Source organism: Felis catus, chromosome B3, assembly GCF_018350175.1.
Source record: "Felis catus isolate Fca126 chromosome B3, F.catus_Fca126_mat1.0, whole genome shotgun sequence".
NCBI classification, from domain to species: Eukaryota; Metazoa; Chordata; class Mammalia; order Carnivora; family Felidae; genus Felis; species Felis catus.
In genome coordinates, this window is record NC_058373.1 from 141,731,347 (window position 1) to 141,751,448 (window position 20,102).

At 59.9% G+C, this 20,102-nt stretch overlaps 1 protein-coding gene across 6 annotated transcripts in view; it reads right to left on the reverse strand.

Annotated features, from left to right (window-relative positions):
* The window catches only part of CCDC85C (coiled-coil domain containing 85C), a 79,097-nt gene extending 60,186 nt beyond the window's left edge, over positions 1–18,911 (reverse strand). For 2 of the 6 annotated variants that reach the window (XM_045060500.1, XM_045060498.1), the window contains exon 1: positions 17,813–18,903. In XM_045060500.1, the coding sequence (XP_044916435.1) occupies positions 17,813–18,623 (811 nt within the window). In that variant the 5' untranslated portion in view covers positions 18,624–18,903. Of the gene's footprint in view, positions 1–17,812 lie in introns of all 6 variants that reach the window. The other 4 variants (XM_045060499.1, XM_045060501.1, XM_045060497.1 and 1 more) reach the window with 4 other exon arrangements.
* Positions 18,912–20,102: the final 1,191 nt, after the last annotated feature.

The window sequence follows — 20,102 nt, forward strand, 5'->3', positions numbered from 1 at the left end:
AGTGTGCCTGGTTTCCCCAGGGGAAACTGAGGCTCACAGAGGTGGTGGGACTCAGCCAAGATCACGGGGCCTCCCCCGTGCCTCCCCCGGCCTCCCCAGTGCCCAGAGCCGTGTGCTATAACCTCTTCCTCCGCCCTACCCCACCCCACTGCCACACTCTGCCTCCCCGTGTGACCTCGTCCGGTCTGTCACAGACACACGCCCTTGTGTTCACGAAGGTTCAGCTGTCCCAGGTGATCCGTCCCAGGAGGCAAGCACAGGACCAGCTGCGGGGCCGCTGGGAGAGGCTTGTATGCCTCTGCCAAAGCTGTCCCCTCCTCACAAGGAGGACTGTGCCAGGCCGGGCCCTAGGACCACCCTGTCAGGACAGACCGACGTGCCCAAAAAAGCCATGATAGACCACAGCATCCCCTCCGACGTTCCCCGCCCCGGGCAGGCAGGAGTTGGGGGGGGGGGGTTCGTCCATGTAACAGAAGGAACAAGCAAAGATATGTTCAAAGAACAGTCCATGATGCAATAAGACAGAATCAACATCTCCTGCAGAAGAAGGTGAGATTACCAATTGCAGGGATATTACGTGGCAAATTGTGTTTTTTGTAAATTTTTTTTAACGTTTATTCACTTTTGAGAGACCAAGAGAGACAGGGCGTGAGCGGGGGAGGGGCGGAGAGAGGGGGAGACACAGAATCCCAAGCAGGCTCCAGGCTCCAAGCCATCAGCACAGAGCCCGACACGGGGCTCGAACTCACAGACGGCGAGCTCCTGACCTGAGCCGAAGTCGGACGCCCAACCGACCGAGCCACCCAGGTGCCTCTGCGGCAAACTGTTTTTTAAAAATTATGTCTTGGATAAGGATCCTGCATAGAAGAAGGACGTGACATAAAAGCTCAGGAAACCTAGTTAATACTAATGGATCAGTATCGATTCGTTGCTTGCAACAAAGGGGCAACAGTACTGCGGGAAGCTCACAAGGGAGGGGAAACTGGTCACACACACACACAGGTCACGGAACTTCATCTGTCTCCTCAATGATTCTGAAAAACTAAAAATGGTTCCAGATAGCAAAGTGTATTTTTAAAAGAGCATGACAACTCTACACATGCGATAAAATCTCACAAAACTCTACGCACGCAGAGAAAAAGGAGTGCAGGTAAAAACAGGTGCCATCTGAGTCAAGATCTGTGTCTCGCCACCACGTTGTGCCGAGGTCACGGTCCCGCTTCGATAGCACACTGTACTAAAATGTCACCACTGGGGAAGCGGGGCGGGGGGGGGTGTGGGGAAGGGGAGAGGGGAGCCCTCTCTACCACTTTGGCAACTTCTTGTGAGGCTGTAACCATTTCAAAATACAAAGCTAAAGAAAGAGGTATACGGAGCTCTCCTTAGACCCAGCGTTTCCTGATCTAGGAAACAGAGCAAAATGCTAATGTCAGTTCTCTCCAGAGGACAGGATTATAGATGATTTTTAAATTTCAATTTTGAGATTCCTGGTGTCTTCCAAGCTTTCCACAATGAGCTATGGATTATTCAGGGGAGAATGATGCTCCTTATCTCCACCAGTGATAAATCGGGGGGAGGGCGGGAGGGTGGGAGCCCGTGGGAGCCCGCAGCCTGGAAGGACCAGGTGAGCCCGCAGCTGCAGAGGTCTGTCGGGGAAGGCGGGAGAGACGCCTGGAGCACGCGATCATCCTGGTCCCCCCTGCCTGCACACACTCCCTCCCGGCCCCGGTGGGGCTCACACATCAGCAGACATCCCGGCCTCCCCGTCAGGGGATCCCAGGATAAATTAGGAGGCTGTGCATCTCAGGGCAAACCGAAGGCAGAGACGACATCTGGGGCGCATGACGCACCAGGAGAAATCTGTAACGTGGGAAAAGTAAATCCCGCGTGGCTCTGGGGCCAGTACTCCACCTTCAAGTGCACGCAACTGCCCCAGTGCCCACGGAGAGGGGAAAAACCGCCCCAGAAACTAGAATGCCCCGACTGTCTCCTTAACAAGCCCATTGAACCAGCCGGTTCTCCCATGGGAGGTGACGAAACACGCCAATTACTGATAATATCCCCACTGGCCACATCCCCAGGGTTCCCAGAGGCCGCCTGGGTGCTGGGGCCCAAGGGGACCATTCTTCTAAGTTCTCTATAACAAATGGGGGAAAGTTATTGATGGGGTCGTGGTTGGGAACGCAGCCCCAGAGCCAGAGGGCTGTGAGTCCAATCCCAGCCCGGCCCCTTTCTACACTGGACCTCAGGCTACTTAGACCTGCTGTGCCTCGGTTTCCTCTTCTGGTCAAATGGAGGAACGAAGTGCCCTGGCTTCTCGGGAATCATGAGAGTGAATGTGCAGAAGGCACGGGGTTCCGGGTGAGCGGCTGCAGCCACCACACACACGCACCAGTGTGCCGTCCCCAACAGCCTGTGGATGGAACAGACGGGTCACCCTGTCTAGCAGAGGCCGAGAGCTGAGGCATCGGGGTTTGCTCAACTCGTCTAGGATCACAGAGGTGGACCCACGGCCAGAGCTCGGGCATGAGGACCGTTCCTCGGGACCCTCTCAGGTGGCACAGACCCTCAGGGGCCAGGTAACTGAACCACCACCTCACCTGGGACGTGCTGGCGAATCAGCCTTTGCCGAACACAGCTCAGGCCTGCTGGAGGCCTCATATCATCCGCGGCATCAGAAGGATACAATCAGGGGCACCCGGATGAATCGGTCGGTTAAGCGTCCGACTCGTGATTTCGGTTCAGGTCATGGTCTCACGGTTCGTGGGTTCGAGCCCCACATCAGGCTCTGCGCTGATGGTGCGGAGCTTGCTTGGGATTCTCTCTCTTTCCCTCTCTCTTTGTCTCTCTCTCTCTCTCTCTCTCTCAAAATAAATAAATAAACTTTAGGGAAAAAAAGGATACAACCTGCGGACAGGAATAAAGGGCGCTGGGGCATGTGATCGGACACAATCACCAGCTTCGGGACAGACCTGTGTCTCGGGACTCCGTCAGCCCCGACACCCCTGCTGCGGCCAGTCGCTCCCTCCAAGCCCATCTTTCACCCCATCCTCTATAAATCATGACCAAAACTAGCTGCAGTGTGTGATGTTAACGGTCAGAACTAAGTCCCATTCGAGGCCTCTGACAGAGGCTGTGTTTGCTACTTTCCTTATCTATTAGAAAGGCAAAATGGGAAACCAGCATGGATGTGCCCGGACTTATTCCGACCCTATGAGGTGCCACCCCCGTTTCCCTGCCGTTGCAGTGGGCTGACCCCACCTCCCTGAAGGCTCACTGCCAGGTGCAGAAGGACACGGCAACAGGCAGTCACTCCTGCCAGGAGCCCCAGGCCACGGGCTGCCTCAGAAACGTCTGCTACACAAACAAGCAAAGCCCTGTCACACTCGTGGCTCCTGGCGAGCCTCAGCCTCCTCATCTGCAGGGAGAACCCCGCGAGCCCAGCCCAGTACCCCTTCGACCTCCCCTCGGGCCTCCCCGCCCACCTGGTCACCCCTCCCCTAATGCTGCCCTCAACACCCTGAGGCCACCCAGGCTTCCCAGATGCGTCCAGCCATGGGGACCCTCCTTCCTGCTTCTTCCAGCTGACAGTCAGCAAACCAGGGAGGGGCAGGTAGGGATGATGTAGGGGAGACAGGTGTCTCAGATGGATACGGGACTCCTTCCTCCCCACGAAGCCACTCCACACCACTGGTACCCAGGATGCGGAAAGCACCGGCCAGCATGCGAGTAAATGAACACCTTTCAAAGTCAGACGTCCCTGGCTGGGTCAGTCCAGTGCCCCCATCACCCCCTCCTCACTCCTGGGCCTCCCTGGATGCTTCCCAGCTGCCATTTTCATCAAAGCAAGTAAGACACCAATGCAAGTATATTTAGCCAGGGAAAAAGGGAGCCTGCAGACCTATTCAAAAGTCACCAGAGGCCTGGTCTGTGGGAGGAGGGAGGAGGGGTCAAGGTTGAAAGTGAAAAGAAGAAAATTAGAAGACTTTCCTGTTTTTATTCTGCTCCTGCTGGCAAGGGCTGCTGTGCCTGGAGGCCTCGGGGACGCGGCAGGTGAGACCTATAGGGGGACGGGCTGGCAAATGATCTCCCTATAGGGGGAGAGTGGCAAACGATCCCTCCTGGCTGCCGCCTCCTGATTCTGGGTCAGATCATTCCCCCACCTGGGCAAGCACTCGCACAGTGAGGGCCAGAGGCTAGAAACTGGGCCACTATGGGTCCTCAAGGCCCCAGAGCAGCAAAAACCAGGCAAACAAACAAACCAACCAAGTGGCACTGGTTTGGCCGCACGCGAAGGGGCCAGGTTGCGCCCGGAGATGACCCAGGCACCTAGAACTTCACCAAGTCCTTCCAGGATCTCTGAGTCTCTGAAGACCTGGTCCAACTGCCTCATCGTACAGGTGGGTAAACTGAGGCTCAGGCAGAAATCAAGGCAGAAAGGAAACCACGAGGAGGGAGAAGTCCAGGAAGCCAAAAAGATTTACATGAAAACACCTGCACGATCCTAACACATAAACACAAACGGCTTCAGGAAGAAGGTGTAAGTGGTGACCTCTAAAGACGGAGGGCGGCCAGGGGCGGGCACAGAGCTTGCCATCCAAACCTGCCAGATGACGGACACAAGCCGAGACTGTCGGGTGTCCGGGACGCCCGGTCAGCTGAGGAAGACCTTTCCATCTCCCCCGACACTGCTGTGTCCTGTGTGCAGCTGCTGATCATGAGCAAGCATTATATTCACCTTGTGGTTCTTGTTATCATTGAAGGCTTCATGGAGGAACTTCACGAACTCTCCTACTGTGGTTATTGGTCTTTCCTGGGGCTGTGGATCACTCTAAAAGCTATGGGTCACGTCCCAGGAAAAATGCACGAGTACACAGTCATTTCAGGGGCCCCGGGGGTTCCTGAACCCTGCCGTGGACCCTGGTGAATGCACCTGCAGACGGGTCAGCACAGGGGAGAGGGCAAAGCTGATCCTGAAGGCAGTGGGGGCTGCTGAGGGGCCAGAAGAGACATCTTCCTCCTAAAATAAAGTCCCAGGCCAGGAGGTTCCAGGGTGCCTGCTTGGGCCAAAGTTTCAGGGGAGAAGACGGCAGAGCCAGGGGGGTCAGCTGCTCCCCCTCTGCCCTCCCTCATGCTCAGACTTTGGGTTGCACCAGAAACAAGGGGTCTTTCCGTCGGCGTTTCCCACAGCACGTCGGCACCACACACTGGGGAGCCGATCACGCTGTCCACAACCTGGCTGGCACTCACAGGAGCAAGGTCTTAACTCCGAAGAAAGGGATTAAGGTCTCTGTGGAGGGAAGGGCAAGATGAAAGGCGCCAGGCTCAGACCACCCTCAGGGTGGGGAGGGCAGGGAGCACCGCCAGGGCATCCTGATCACTCTCCAGGAGCCGCCCTCTGCCCTCAGCAGGACCCAGGCTCACAGGACATGCCCTCAGGGGGTAGGGAAGGCAGCAGCAGGTCATAGGGGAACCTCCAGGTTACTGACATCAGGGATCCTCCACCTGCCGTAACTCCTACGTCCACACTGTCTGCATTACCGGAGTAGGACGGCTTACTAGGAGCTCTCCTCTGAGCCTCCCGGCCCCCAAGGTCAGAGAAGGGAGAACATCAGCCCCTCGTTCCAGGGTGAGGCCCTCGCAGGGGACAAGAGAGAGAGCTCCACCCGGCTGTGATCGCACCAGCATCACCCCGACCACCGCCACCCCCGCTTACACACACACCAGCGGGGGTGTGGACCAGGACAAGCGTGGCAAGGGCACGAGGAAGCACAGCGAGCCACGGGGCCAACCCCAGAGCCCGAGGTGTGGCACCCGTGGTCTCACCTGCCAGGGACTGGCCGCAGGAATGACCCACAGCTGGACACAGGCAGCTCATTTAAGCTCAAGAGTTGAGGTGATGAGGCGGCCTGCTACCTGCCACGGCCACGGCCATGGCCACAGCCGTGGGAATCAACGGCTCAGATTTGGTTAACCAAGCCCGGGCAGGTGAGCAGCCTCTCCAGAAAGCTCCCTAGATGGAGAGGAGGGGTCAGGAAGGAACAGCGGCTGGCCTAAGTCCATTCCACGCTGCCACCCTGCCCGGCCCCGCCCCACTCCACTCCACTGTTTTAAAAGCCATTTTCTTTGTTTTCTGATCCTGCAGGCCTCTTGGCCTCATTTTGAGGATAAGAAGCTGGTGGCTGGGCTCTGCAGGGAGACCTCTAGTGCCTCCTGGAGCCGTGTGGCCTCTCGGAGCTTGGGTTTCCTGCACACGCATGTGAACCCATGCATAAGGCCACCAGCTGCAGTGGCTTCCAGGGCCGTAGGGCCACCACCAGGATCCTGGCTCAAGGATTCCAAGTAGACAAGAGCAGCTGGTCACACATCCCATGACTGGCCACCTCCGGGGGCTGCCCCAAGCCTCAGAGGAAGGGCAGGATTTGGGCGGGTACAGGAGGTAGGAAAGAGCGATCCTGCCAGCGGCAGCCCTGAGGGCCCACTGTATCCCTGAAGGACGCAGAGGGGGGACAGGAGGGAGCCCCAACACCATGCTCAAGCATCAGCGCTTCCTTCTGGGGCCAAGTGAAAAGTCGTACGGCCCAGCGAGGAGCTGTCTGAATCAGCACCGCCCAAGAGAACTCTCTAGAATGACAGAAAGATTCCTTTTCTGCATTGTCAACAGGTGCAAGGCACTTGCAAGGGGGCTAATGTGACTCAGGAACTGAAACTTTCCACGGTACTTAATCTTAATTAAACGGAACTGAAGCGGTCACTTGTGGCCAGTGCAGCTCGGGGCTCGAGCCAGGAAACCTTGGAGCAAGGTGGCCACCGGTGAGGCAGAGGCTACGGGCACACAGGTGAGGGAGGAAGGGACCCAAACCCAAAGGACAGAGGCGATGGGATGGTGACTGGTAGGCCACTGGAAGCCCGGGCTCAAGACAGCAGCAAGAGGTGACAGAGAGACTAGGGGGCTTAGCGCAGCACAGGTGGGGTCGGAGAGCCAGAAGCTCCTATCAGAGAAGATGGAGGTAACCAGCCCACCCTGTCCTAGAAAACAAGCCCAGAGTGGGCATCAAACACCACCCACACGTCAGGACAAGAGGCCACTGGGCAAAGCCAGAGTCACCTTTCCAGGGCAGGCCTGCCGGAGACCAAGAAGCAGTCAGTGGGGGGTGGGGAGGAGGCAGGCCGGCCTGGGGCTGGGGTGGAGGGGGGGCGGGCAGGATGACAGAAGGGAGAGGATTTTGTTCACTGCTTTGGACCAGGAAACATGAGCCTGTTTGCAGGGGAAGGAGCACAAGAGGAAGGAGACAATGGTGCAGGGAGGTCCCACAGGAGGGGCTGGGAAAGGAGGGAGAGAGGAGGGCGTCCCGGCCAGCCAGGACAGACGGCGCTGAGACAGGGACAAAGTCACCGTTCAATTTGCTGTCCAGGTATAAAAGTGGGGTGTGCACACTCCAGAAAATACGGAAAAGACAGAAACAAGGAGAAAGGGCAGGCGGGGAGCGTCCCATTGTCCCCGCAGCTACGAGGGACGCTGGGCAGCCGGGAAATGGAGCCTTCTGAGAGCTCTGGCACAGGCAGCCGGAACCCACCACAAAGGGCCACTCCCAGAGCGGGCTCATTAGGCAGAGGAGCCGGTGCCGCGCTCGCTCGGTGACAGGCGGGCACATTCAGGGCCCGTACACAATCAGGCCCTTGTGGGGGGCGGGGGGCGGGTGCTCCGGGAGCCTCTGATTCCAAGACAAGAGCGTGCCTCCTTATTGCCTTACAGCCCGGGAGACGGAAAGACTGATTTGGGGAGACAAAGAGACGCTTCCCCTGACAGGGGATGGGCTATTTTTGGAAATGGGTCGACGCTTCTCCATAGAGGTGGTGTCAGTGCCACAAGGCCTTGCCTGCATCTGTCCCCTTGAATGCAGCCTAAAAAGGCCCCCAAGCCCATCGGGGGTGGGCCAGCACCCCACAGTGGGGGTGCTGAAGGCCACGCCTGGCAGCCCGATACAGGAGGAGGGGAGCGAGTCTAGTGCATCCAGGGCTGGAAATGCACATCCAGCTTCAAACCCAGTTTCCCGCTCCTGCCAGGCAGCTCCCCCCGCCCCCACCCCCCGCCGCCACCCAGGGCATCCACACAGCAAAGGTCAGCAAGGGGAGACACAAGCAGGCCTCTCTCTCCCTTCCTGCTAACAGGAGCTGACACCAGCCTCCCCACCCCAATCGGCCAGGCTCTGCGACGCCCCAGCCGCCCCAGCCGCCCCAGCATGGGGCAGCGGCTGCCCCCGGCCCACCTGCTAACAGGCCATCTTAAGCTTGGGCGGCCCCAGCAGGCCCAGTGGCTTTTCTCCTGAGCTTCCCACAGGGCTCCGGCTGCCCAGCAGAATGCCCAGGGAAGCCTGCCCAACCACCGAAGCCTCCAGAACCAACTGGGCCCATCCCTGGGGGCAGGTCCAGGCACTGGCATTGTTTAAAGTTCCCCGAGCGATACCTAATACGCAGCCACGGTTAGGAACCACCGGTAAAAGCGTGTATTTTTTGGTAATTTGTTAAGGGAGACGGGGAAGGGAGAGTATGCGAGCCCCCACCCTCAGGGGGGGAGGGTTGATTTTTTTTTTTTTCCTAAAGTAGCTGAAGGCCATTTGGTGCCAAATGGAGCAAATGGGGAGGTTGGGGGGAGGGGCAGGTGGCCAAAGTACATTTAAAGCAACAAGAGGGTCACATCGTGAGGTGCCTCCCCCCACCCCCAGTCCTCTCCCGATGTACACGGAGCACCCACGTCATGCCAGTGGGGGGAGGAGGCTGTGGACCAGGCGGAGACAGGACTGCCCCACAAGGAAACCTCACCTTGTCCCGAGCCAACCCCACACCGGGGCACTGGGACCCAGCATGGTCTCCCAGCGCCAAACCCGTTACCTAGCCTCAGAAGAGGAGATCGGATGGCAAAGGGAGGTAATCCCATCGGCCCTGCACGAAAACAGGCTGGCCGGGCAGGAGTCTCAGCCTCAACCAGTGCTGGACAGGGCACCTCTGTCACCCCAGGTGCTCAACTGTGAGACTTGCCCCAAGCTGAGCACCAACCACCGGACCTGGCACAAAACCACCAAGACGACCGAAGACAGGCAGGAGGCCCTTCCCTTGTGCCTCTGTCCATTGTAGAAACTGAGTCAGGGGGCTGGAGAAGGCTAGGGTCTCTGGGACCCTCAGCACAGTCCACCCAAGCCCCCCATCTTTCAAATGAGAAAATGAGGGCCTGGAGGGAAGGCTGTCACTTGCACACAGTGGGGTCAGAAGTGGGCAGAAGCCGGTGATTGTGTCTGTGTGGTCCGAGGCACAGAACGGTGCTGGGTGGCACATTGTGCCCCCAAATCTCCAGATGTGGGGAGCACGTCAGCTGACGGGGCCACTGATGACGGGGGTCTGTGGCCCTTTCCTTCCAGCCTCCCCATCAGCCAGAGGCCTTTGCCATTTGCTGTTTCCTGAACTCAAAGACAAGCACCTTCCCGTTTCTGTTATAATGTGGGGTGCTTCCTAGAACGAATGTGTGCGTTCACTGTAGGGTCTTCCCCTCCCTACAAAAGCCGTTGTTAAGTGCACAGGGCATCTGCGACTGATGGTATCTCAGGGCGGAGGAAATGCCGTGCCTGGGAAAGCCGGAAACCTCCGACAAGCTGCCGGGAGTCCTAAGGCACGGGCAGAGAGCTGGAAGGGAAAGGGGACCCGCCCCAGGGCTCGGCCACACAGAGCTGGGGCCCCCAGTCCATCATCTGTCTATCTCAGAGCCCGTGTGGTCAGGACCCTGGTCCTCTTGACTCACAGCCTTGGCACAGAGGGCCAGGTTCCAAAACTGTCTTTTGAGGGGAACTTAAACACGCCTGGCATGGTGCTAAGAGCCTCGCGGCTCCCACAGCAAGGAGAAGGCCTGCTGGGCCCCACTGGGAACCCAGCTTTGCTGAGGAAAAGGCTCAGAGGGGGTGTGGCAAGTCATACGGGGTCAGGTGTGGGCACGGGGGGGGGGGGGGGGGGGCGGGCAGGAGCTCCAGTCCACAAGGCCTTGGAACCTGCCCGGCCACACGTGCCCAGGGGGCCCTCTCTGCCTGATGTGAGTTTTTCATCATGCCCCTTTCAGTCCCAGAAGCGCCTGGGCTTTCAACCCCTTCGGGGTGCTAGCAGCTCAGCAGAGGGGGTGGCTAAGATCAGGAGCTAAGCTGAGCCCCAAAGGTGCAGCAGGTTAGTACAAGCAGAAGAGACCAGGGAAGAGTCTAGGCTTGGCAGAAGGAACACCTGGAGCCCAGGCACATCTCGTTCAAGGGGGGTGGAGGGTGACTGGGGAGGGCAGGCCTGGGGGTTGGGTAGTGGACAAGCTGGGGCAGGTGGGATCTGTGAAGCCCCTCCCACTGCACCTGCACTCCCCTCCCCAAGTCCCTGGGTTGGGTTTTTCTTCAGGCCCTGGCAATTCCAGCTGTGACCTTTTCTGATGGGCTTTCCCTAGGGGACCCAGAGTTATCTGTTAGTGGTCCACTTAACAAACCTTTACACAGCAACATCCCCTCCCTTTCTCCTGCTCCCCACTTAAAGAATACACAGGGGCGCCTGGGTGGCTCAGTCGGTTAAGCGTCCGACTTCAGCTCAGGTCATGATCTCGCGGTTGGTGGGTTCAAGCCCCACGCGGGGCTCTGTGCTGACAGCTCGGAGCCTGGAGCCTGTTTGGGCATCTGTGTCTCCCTTTCTGCTCCTCCCCCACTCTCAGTCTTTCTCTCTCTCCCCAAAGTAAGTAAACATTAAAAAAAAAATTGGGAGGGCACCTGGGTGGCTCAGTTAAGCGTCCGACTTCGGCTCAGGTCATGATCTCACAGTTCATGGGTTCGAGCCCAGCATCGGGCACTGTGCTGACAGCTCAGAGCCTGGAGCCTGCTCCGGATTCTGGGTCTCCCTCTCTCTTTGCCCCTCTCCTGCTCATGCTCTGCCTCTCTCTCTCTCTCTCTCTCTCAAAAATAAACATTAAAAAAAAGCTTTTAATAAAAACACTTTTAAAAATTTTTGAATAGTTTAATAGATAAAAAATAGAGAATCCACAGTGCTCCACACCCTCTGTTCAAACACCACGCACAGGGTGAGCCCAAGAACATTTACAGGCAAATCAATAAAACTCCTGAGCTCTCTGCCCTGCTCCCTGGAGAGCTGGGGACCATCACAGGGACTCGTTCAAGAGCAGGCATCCACCACTACTGGGTGACCCAACTCCAAACCTGCCCCAGAGCCCTCCACCCACCCGCCCCTGCCAACCCACGCGGGCACGGGACAGTAGCAGGGGAATGTGTGACAGCAGCAAGTTCTAGGCGCTTACCAGGAGGGGGACCATTCCTGACTTTTCACCATCAAAGGAGCATCCCATCCCTTTAGCAGACAAGCTTGTTCTGTCACCAAGCCTTTGGGGATGGCACCTGGGCGCCCTTGTCACCCAGCTCCAGGAAGACGGAACTGCCTGCTTCCCAGCTCTGAAATGCCAGAATCATCCCTGCACGGCTCCTGGGCACCCAGGTTGTAGGCACGGGCAGAGAGTGGCAGTGGGCTGTGCCTATTCTGTGAGCGGATTCGGAACAAGGCCACAGCCAAGAGAGGGCAAGCCCCCACCAGCTCAGGACTGCCTGACCCTAGAAGTCACAAGGAGGAAGACAGGGGCTGGGCCAAAGCCTTGCTTTGGAGCAGACCCGCCGGGTCTGAGAACCTGCAGGGAAGGTTCTCTCCTGTGGCCACCATCACCACGGCCACCTCGGAGGCTCCAGGCTTCCTCCCTTGCTGTCCCCAGCCCGGCCATGACAGCCACCAGATGAATGCGACGGAATCGCCACGCCCTGAGCCAGCCCACATGAATCACCGTGTGCGTGGCACCCATAACTCAGAGTAACCACTCAATAAACGTGTGCCTGTGTCGTCCTTCCTGCTTGAAGGGCAAACTCTCTCAACAACCCGGCCCCGCCCTTCTGCCTCCCAAATATTCTCCACTCTTCTCTACCCGCTGTTCTCCACTCACACAACCGCATCCCCAGAGCTGTCGGGGGTATCCCGCTGCAGTGGGGTCAGGAACGCCCTTTACCCGGTTTCCAGGCTGTGGCCAGCACACCTCCCCCACTGGGGAGCCGCCCACCTCCAGAGCCACCGGGGTCCTCCTGGACCTCTCGGTCCTTTTCTCCGTGGGCGCCAAAGGCTGGATGGCTGCAACCGTGGGGCTCCCTCCCCCAGAGGCTGGACACAGCACCCCCCTGGGCTGACAGCCCTCCCGGCCTTACAGCAGCAGCAACCCGGCCCCAAGGCTTTTCTTCTCTGGGCTCCACGTTTCAGTTCTTTCAGTTCACCGGAGGAGGCGTCCAGGCCCAGGGCTACCCCAGCTCCTCCCGGGCTCTCGGCACCGGCGGTCAGACCCACCTGCAGACCTCATGCTGCCGTATTCCTGCTGAAATGCTGTCTCCCTTCTGTCCAACTAGGCAAGGGCTCACTTGGCTCTGACAAGAGGCGGGTACAAGGCTGTCCTCACAAGCACATGGCAGGGGTCCCCCGTCCCCACCCCGAGGCGGCACATCTGCAGGGGTCCGGGTAACAGTGGAAGGCCACCGAACCTACCCTTGGAGGCCCAGCTCTGGGACCAGGGTGTTACCATCCTCAGGACGGGTGAGGAAACTGAGGCTTAGGGGCTCAGTGAGCAGGTGGCAAGGCGAGGCTTCACCCGGCACTGAGCGCTCCAGCGGGAGGCGGGGGGAGAACTAACCCGTGGAAGACGGTCACGTCACACAGTGCCCACGCCTCACTGTGCCCCCCGCTCCCCTCAACCCAAAGGCTGGTAACAGCCTCCCACTTTGCAGATGAGAAAACAGAGGCCCACAAAGGTTCCGGAACTCGCCTAAGGTCCCAGGCGTCCAGTTCTCTGCGCTGATGACACCGACAAGCATGGGGTGGAAAATCCCCACGGGTGGAAAAGGCAGATTACGAGCAGCAGAGGATTTCCTCGCTAATCATGCTGCTCTGGGGACAATATTATAACCCAAGTTGTGTGCCAGGGGCTCAGAGGCCGGGCCACGGTGAGGGGGTCTGGTGGGGTCACCACGGCAGAGGGAAGCCAGCCTGGGAGAGACGCGAGGGAATGAAAACACAAGAAGCGAGGAAGGACTCCCCCCGCGAAGAGAAGCCTGCACTGTGCCCACACCCCCCGTTTTACGGATCTCCATGAGCCGTGCTGGCTCACACAGGCACACAGGAGAGCAGGGATGAGGCACCGGGTCTGGCTTCCCCAGAAGAGGTGCCACACCTTTGCTACACAGGTCTAGGCTCTGGAGCTGCCCCCGGCCCTGTGTCCATCTGCCAGGGACCAAGCTCTTGGAGGCCTTCCATTGCTGGTGGGGCCTCCCATGGGAGTCTCTCCTAGCCTGACAGAGACAGAACATCCCGGGCCAAGGGACAGCACACACAGAGAGGCAGGCCCAGACTCTGACACAGGAGACCCAACATGGACCCTAGGTCCCCCAAGCGGTCACGTGGGACCTGGAGAAAGTCACCGCTCCTCTCCAAGCTTCAGTTTCCCCATCTACAATATGGGACCATTTGGGGGCTCTGAGCATAATGGAGTCAGGGCTGGGAAGGTCTTTCTGGTAAACTGTAAAGTGCTGGGGACGCCCTGGCCTTCCCCAGGGTCACCTACCAATAAGCCTCTTAGGGTCAGCCTTCCTTTTGTGCCTGGCCCTGGGGGCCCGACACCCCAAGGCCCCGGATGGAAGGTCAGGGTCAGGTTGGGGAGGGAGGGGGAAAGGCTAATCTAACCTACCCCATTGTCTTCGCTGACCTTTGCTCCCAGACCTAGCTGGGCTGAGGAAAAGCCGTCTTCTTAGTGATCCTGCCCAGGAGGTACTGAGCTGGGAGACCCCTAATAAAAGACCTATTCAGGGCCTTTTTTCAAGGTCCAGACCACCCTCACTCCATCCTCCCTCGAAATCAACAAAAAACACAAGCAGGAGAATAAATCCATCTTATTCTGAGAAGCTGAAATTTTTCACCCAAACTTTTAAAAGTAAACAGGGCCCATACAAAGGCTGCCGGAGGTCCTGATTTCCCTAGGTTAGTTAAAGGGGAATGGGCAAGGGTGTGCCTGGGGAGGGCAGGATGTGGATACAGGGACTTGGGGGGAGGGGGGGAAGCAAGGGTGGGGGAGGGGTGGGAGGGAAACTGTTGAAAATGCTTTTGTCTGACCGCGCCTGGGTGGCTCAGTCTGACTTCAGCCTAGGTCACGATCTAGCTGTTGCCGAGTTCAAGCCCCTCATGGGGCTCTGTGCCGACAGCTCAGAGCCTGGAGCCTGTTTCAGATTCTGTCTGTCTGTCTGTCTCTCTCTCTGCCCCTCCCCCCACTCACTCTCTGTCTCTCTCTCTGTCTCCCTCTCAAAAATAAACATTAAAAAAATTCTTTTAAAGCAAAAAGAAAATGCTTTTTCTTGAAAGTTATCGGTTCAAGGGGGCAAATGTGACTTTCTTGAGTTTGGGGTTCTCCTGCCTCATTTGTCCCGCTTGAGTACAGCAAAGAGCATTCCAGTCCGGACTTCAATGGGCACAGCCCAGACCTTCGTCAAAAACAACCTGGGAAAAAGGCCTGTTTGCATATGCATTCTGGGCTGCCAGGCCCCACCCAGCCAAGGGCAGCCGGGCCACAGCAGCCTTCCTGGGCATCCCCCCCACCCCACCCCGACCCCGGCTGCAGGCACCTGGCCACTTCCAAGGTAACTACAGGGCCACAGTCCCCATCTGAGCAGGTGCTATGGTCTCAAAGGTCCAGGTGAGCTGTCTAAACAGCAGAGTTTTGAAGAGAACACCAAAGTCTGCCTGGCAGGCCCCTTTGCAAAGGGGTCCCTTTTGTTTTTTCATGAGGAGCCTGGGAAGAAATCCGCAGCACAAGGATTCGGACAACTGCAGAGACTCACTGTGTGCAGATCCTGACCTCCCTCGACCTCGGTGGATAAAGGGGATGCTCTGGGCTTTGCCCCGCTTTGCAGAAAAGCAGAGAGAGGCTCAGAGAAGTTAAGTAACTTGTCCCAGAGACCAAGAGGAGGCAGATTCGAATGAAGACAGTCTGACCCCTCCGGGTAATAGGGTTATCGACCATCTGCTCTGTGGTCACCGATAAGGAAGTGACACTTCCCAGAATGTCAAACGAGAGCAAACCAGGGTCTCGAGTCGACAATGTGTTAAGAGTCCTGGCAGGACAGCCCTCACTCGGCCTGAGCCATGGACGAGCCCCCGCGGCCCCCGGATGACCCCCGCCCAGCAACCCACAGCTCCCCCTGCAGCCTCCCCCCACCAGGTAACTGGTGCTAAGACACTTCCAATCTCCACTGCTTCCCCAGACAATGCTCAGAACCTCTCTCAGCCTCCACTTGCTCGTCTGAAAATGGGGCTAATACTGCTTCCCAGGGTTCTCGTGAGGATGAACAGAGACCAAGTATGTAAGGCAGAAGCCCAGTCTCCACCGCACTGTCTCCACCACCCAGACTGAGGCTTTTTATCTTTCCCATCTCTTCCAGCCCCCCGCCCCACGTAAAACTACAGATCCGAGCACAGAAAGGCAGTTTATCTTTATTTATTTTTAGAGAGAGATAGAGAGCGAGCAGGGGAGGAGCAGAGAGAGAGAGAGAGAGAGAGAGAGAGAGAGAGAGAATCCCAAGCAGGCTCCACTCTGCCAGCAAAGAGCCTGACACGGGCTCAATCTCACAATGCTGAGATCATGACCTGAGCCGAAATTAAGAGTCGGATGCTCAACCAGCTGAGCCACCCAGGCGCCCCCAGAAAAGTAATTTTTAAGAGAAGGGACTTTCCTTGTTTCCAGGCATCCTATTCACATTGTTGGGAGAATTTATCTCAAGGCCACGCAGAACTTCAAGAGACAAAAGTAAACACCAACCTGTCTGCAACTGAAGTCAGTGAAAGTATTGCTGAATTTGTGTTTCACCCAACACAGAGCCCGGCCACAAGATCTGTGGCTCGCCTGTTCCCAGAGAGCTTGGGACTTGGGGGCTGGGGGGGGGGGGGGGGGGGAACTCTGCAGGAAACTCTACACCTCAGCTCCCACGCACCCCCTGGTCCCCGGCTCGGGCATCATCCACCGCTATGGTTGAACACTGAGCCAGGCAGGGGCCGCGTCTCTGTGTCCAAAGCAGGACAGAACTTCCCTGCGAGCACACAGCAGCACCCAGCACTTCGGTGCAGTGTGCTCAGGGCCACTCTCTCCCAAGTGTCATTGATGACGCAGCTGAAAACCAGAAACGTTTCATTTCCCAGCCACACGGCTGCAGCGATCCCTCCCTGCACTTGGGAGAAACTGAGGCCCAGAAATCTGCCCCTCCCAAGGCGCCCAAGGCAGCAAGGCCAGAGAGGCTGGGACTCCTGAGTCCCTAGACCCAAGAAACCTTGACAAATTAAACCACCCACTGGCCTTAAGCAGCAGGCTGGGGTGGGAAATGGGGGTGGGTACAGAGTTACAAAGGGAAACCTGAGTTGCTAATCAGTAACAAAATATCCCTCTCAACCCAGTCCTGCTCTGAACTGGCAGGCTCCGAAGGTAAATAAAGGAAAAACTGTGCTGTGCTAGCTCTCCCCACCTCCATGTGGCCAGTGCCCACCCCAACACCCCACAGAGGCCACTTGGCCCCCATCAAACCAGAGAGGGAGCGTCCCTCCTCCGCTCAGGCGTTACTCTGGGGAAGGACAGTCATTTAAAGCCCAGACACATTTTCTCTGAACTAGGAAAGCCTTCAAAGAAAACCAGAAAGGGCTGTTTAATCTCCACCTTCAGGCAAATAGTTCAGGCAGCACAATGCCACCACAACTGGGAGCCAAGCCACCAAAAATGTGGAAGAACGAGGAGACAGGGAGAGCCACGGATCAGAGCGCTGGGAACAGAAGCTGCTGCTCAAGCTGGGGGCCCAGCAGCCACCGGGCCACCGTGGAAGACAGTAGCTGAGCTTTCCTGAGGCCAAAGGTCCTCCACCCACACCCGGGCCACCTACCACTACTACACTTCCTGCACGGCGACCCACAGTTTACAAATCCCTTGGGGGAGCTTTATCTCCACCTCAGATCCACAAGAGGGAGGAAAACTCCATTCCACAGATAAAGGCACAGAGGTAGGCAGAGGAGAAAAGCCAGGATCCATTCCAAGCACATATCCCTCTGGAAAGCCTTAGAGTCTCGGTTCAGAAAGGTCCCTCCTCCTTGAGTCCAGGGCTGATGGCACACCAGAAAGGCTCTCAGCCGCGGGGGCCCCTGGCCCAGCTGCCTGGGAGTCGCATCGCACTGCCCGGCTCTTTCTCAGCCCCCAAGGCAGCGAGAGGAGCCCAGCTGCAATTCCGGTGGGCACGCACGTGGACGCTGCCCAGGTCTGGGGTTGCCTGCTGCCCCAAATAAGACGGGAAATTCAGCTGTACTGGAAGAGGCTTTTTCTTTCTCCCCGGCCCCCCTAAACTTCCCGCTCCTGGACAAGGATTTCCAGGCTGGGATGAGGCGTCCCTAGCCAGCCTTGCAGCGCCACGCACCAACACTGACAGTTCCACAGGAGGGAAACTTTTCTGGGGTCCGCTGGGACCCCGGCCCGGCCCGGCCGCGCATTCGGAAGCTGGGCAGGGCCACGCCTCCATCCCGTGTCCAGAAAAACACCACCCAAAGCCCCACTGCGCGTGGGTGCGGCATCCCCCCAGCCCAGAGTATGGACACCAGCCGGAGGAGGAGTCTGAAGTGGCGACCCACCCTGGGGGTAGGGGCCGCGGGCCTGAGACCCGCGCTACCGGACCCGCGCGGTCCTTACCGTGCAGGCCGTTGGGGATGCTTCGGTGGTGCGGTGGCGCGGACAGGTCGTCCAGGGACCTGCGCGTGGCTACTGCCTTGCAGTCGGGAGCCTTGTGCGGCCCGGGGGGCAGCAGCGGGGGCGGGACGTGGTGGTGGTGGTCCGGGCTGCCTCCGCTGCCCGCGCTGGACGTGCTGCTGCCGTCGCCCACGTCGCGGGCCCCCGCGCCCGCCGCGCCGCCCGCCAGCGGCCCGCTCAGGCTGGCCTGGCTGTCGATGGAGCTTCGGGAGCCCGCGCCGCCGCCGCCGCCGCCGCCCGCGCCGCCCGCGCCGCCCGCACCCCCCGCCAGCGCCGCGCGCTCCTCGTCCAGCATCAGCACCAGCTCCTTGAGCTCCAGGTTCTCACGCAGCAGGGCCTCCTGGCGCGCCTCGAGCTCGCGCAGTTTCTGCTGCGAGCGGGCCACCTCGTGCCACACGGCGCCGGCCGCGTGGCGCCCGAAGCGCTGCCACTCGCGCGCCAGCTTGCGCCCCTTCTGCCGGTCGTCGTCGAGGAAACAGCAGAGCTCGCGGAGCTCCTGGTTGTCGTCCTGCAGCCGCTGGTTCACGTCCTTGAGGCCGCGGATCTCCAGCAGGTGCTGCTGCAGCCGCCGGTTCACGTCGCGCATCAGGCCGCCGTGCTCCAGCATGAGGCCCACCTTCTCGCCCTCCGCGCGCCGCAGCCGCCGCGCCAGCTCCTCCTTGCTCCAGCGCAACAGCTCCTCGTCCGGCACCTGGCTCAGCTCCTCCGACGCCGCCGCCGCCGCCGCCGCCGCCGCCGCCGGGGGCTTCGCCATGGCGGGGCCGTCACCGCGGCATCGCCCGCGCCCTCGCCCGGCCGGCGCTCCCCGCGCCGGGGCTGCGCTGGGCCGGTCCGCTCACGGGCAGGGGGCGGCCGGGGGCGCGTGCGGGTCGCCCCGCGCCACCTCGCGCGCCCTCACGCAGCGTCCGCCCGGGCCGCCCGTGAACCGCGGGGGCTCGGGGCTCGGCGAGCTGGGACCGCTGCTGCGTCGGCGGCCGCCGTGCCGGGCGCTCTCCGGGTTCGGGCGAAGCAGGCGGAGGCCCGCCCCCGGCCCAGCTCCCGGAGCCCCGGCCGCCCCGCCCACTCCGGGCGGGGAGGGGGCGGGGCCCCCGGCCGGCCCCGCCTCCGCGGGGAGCGAGGGGACGGGCCGAGGCGCGCCCGGCCCCCGACGTCCCCCCGCGCCGTGCGCCCGCCCGCCCGGCGCCCTGCCAGAGGCGCGTTCGAGCCGCGGTCCCGCCCTCCCGCCCATCCGATTGGGCCTCCCCGGGGGTGTGTGGGAGGGGCGGGGCGCACGCGGGGGACGCCGAGGAGATGGTACAGTCCAGCCACCCGGCTTCCACCCCCCCCTCCCCTCCCGGAGGTTCAAGTTTCTGCGCCCGGAGGACGCGGCCTCGGCCAATCCCCGGGCTACAGGGCGCTTTTAAAATGCAGGTACGGCTGCGGGGAGGGGAACGGTGGGAAAGGTAGGGCAGGGCTTTCCTTAAAGGAGACGCGCGGAAATGGGCGCCGAGCCCCCTCCCAAGCCCGCGTCCTCCGCCCGGCCTCCCCCGCCCCAAATAAACAAATGCCCGAGAGGCGGAGGGCAGCTCCGCTTCTCCCTCCCGGGGGCACCAGAGTCCAGCGTAGTCGGAGACACGACGAACAATGGGACTCTGACTCGGAGGTCGCTCTCCCCCGAGGCCGGGCGGCTCTTTGTCCCCTTCCGAGCCCCCGACTCCTCCGCCCCCATCTCCACCCCTGTCCCCTGCTGGAGCCTGCAGAGGCTGCGTTTCCACTCCAGCCCAGGGCTGTGGCTCCTGCGTCTGAGCCCCAAGAGGGCCGGGGCCTCGCCGGCCGTGCCTCGGAGCACGGTCTGTACCCCCTTCGCTGCCCCGAGGGGGCGAGGGCACCAGGAACTTGCCCCCCGCCCGGAGACGCGCTCAGAGCACCACTCCCCCGCCCACCCGATCGCTAGACCCCGGGCTTCAGGGCAGAGTCCATAATTCCCGAGGTGGAGACCAGTGAGAGGATAGAGGAAGATCTCCCAATGGGGCCTTAACGCCAGGGCGGGGGGGTCGCCGAGCCTGCCACAGAACCCCCTCCCCACCGGTAGCCTCGCCCGACACCCGGGTGTTCCGCCAGCCCGTGAGTCTGTCTCTTTATCCTCGCGTCCCCGTAGCGTGTTTACGGCGCGCCTGCTGCTAGCTGGTCGGAGGGGGGCGTCCCTCCCCCGGGACCCGCGACGAGATAAAACCCGCGCACTCGACTGTGAGCC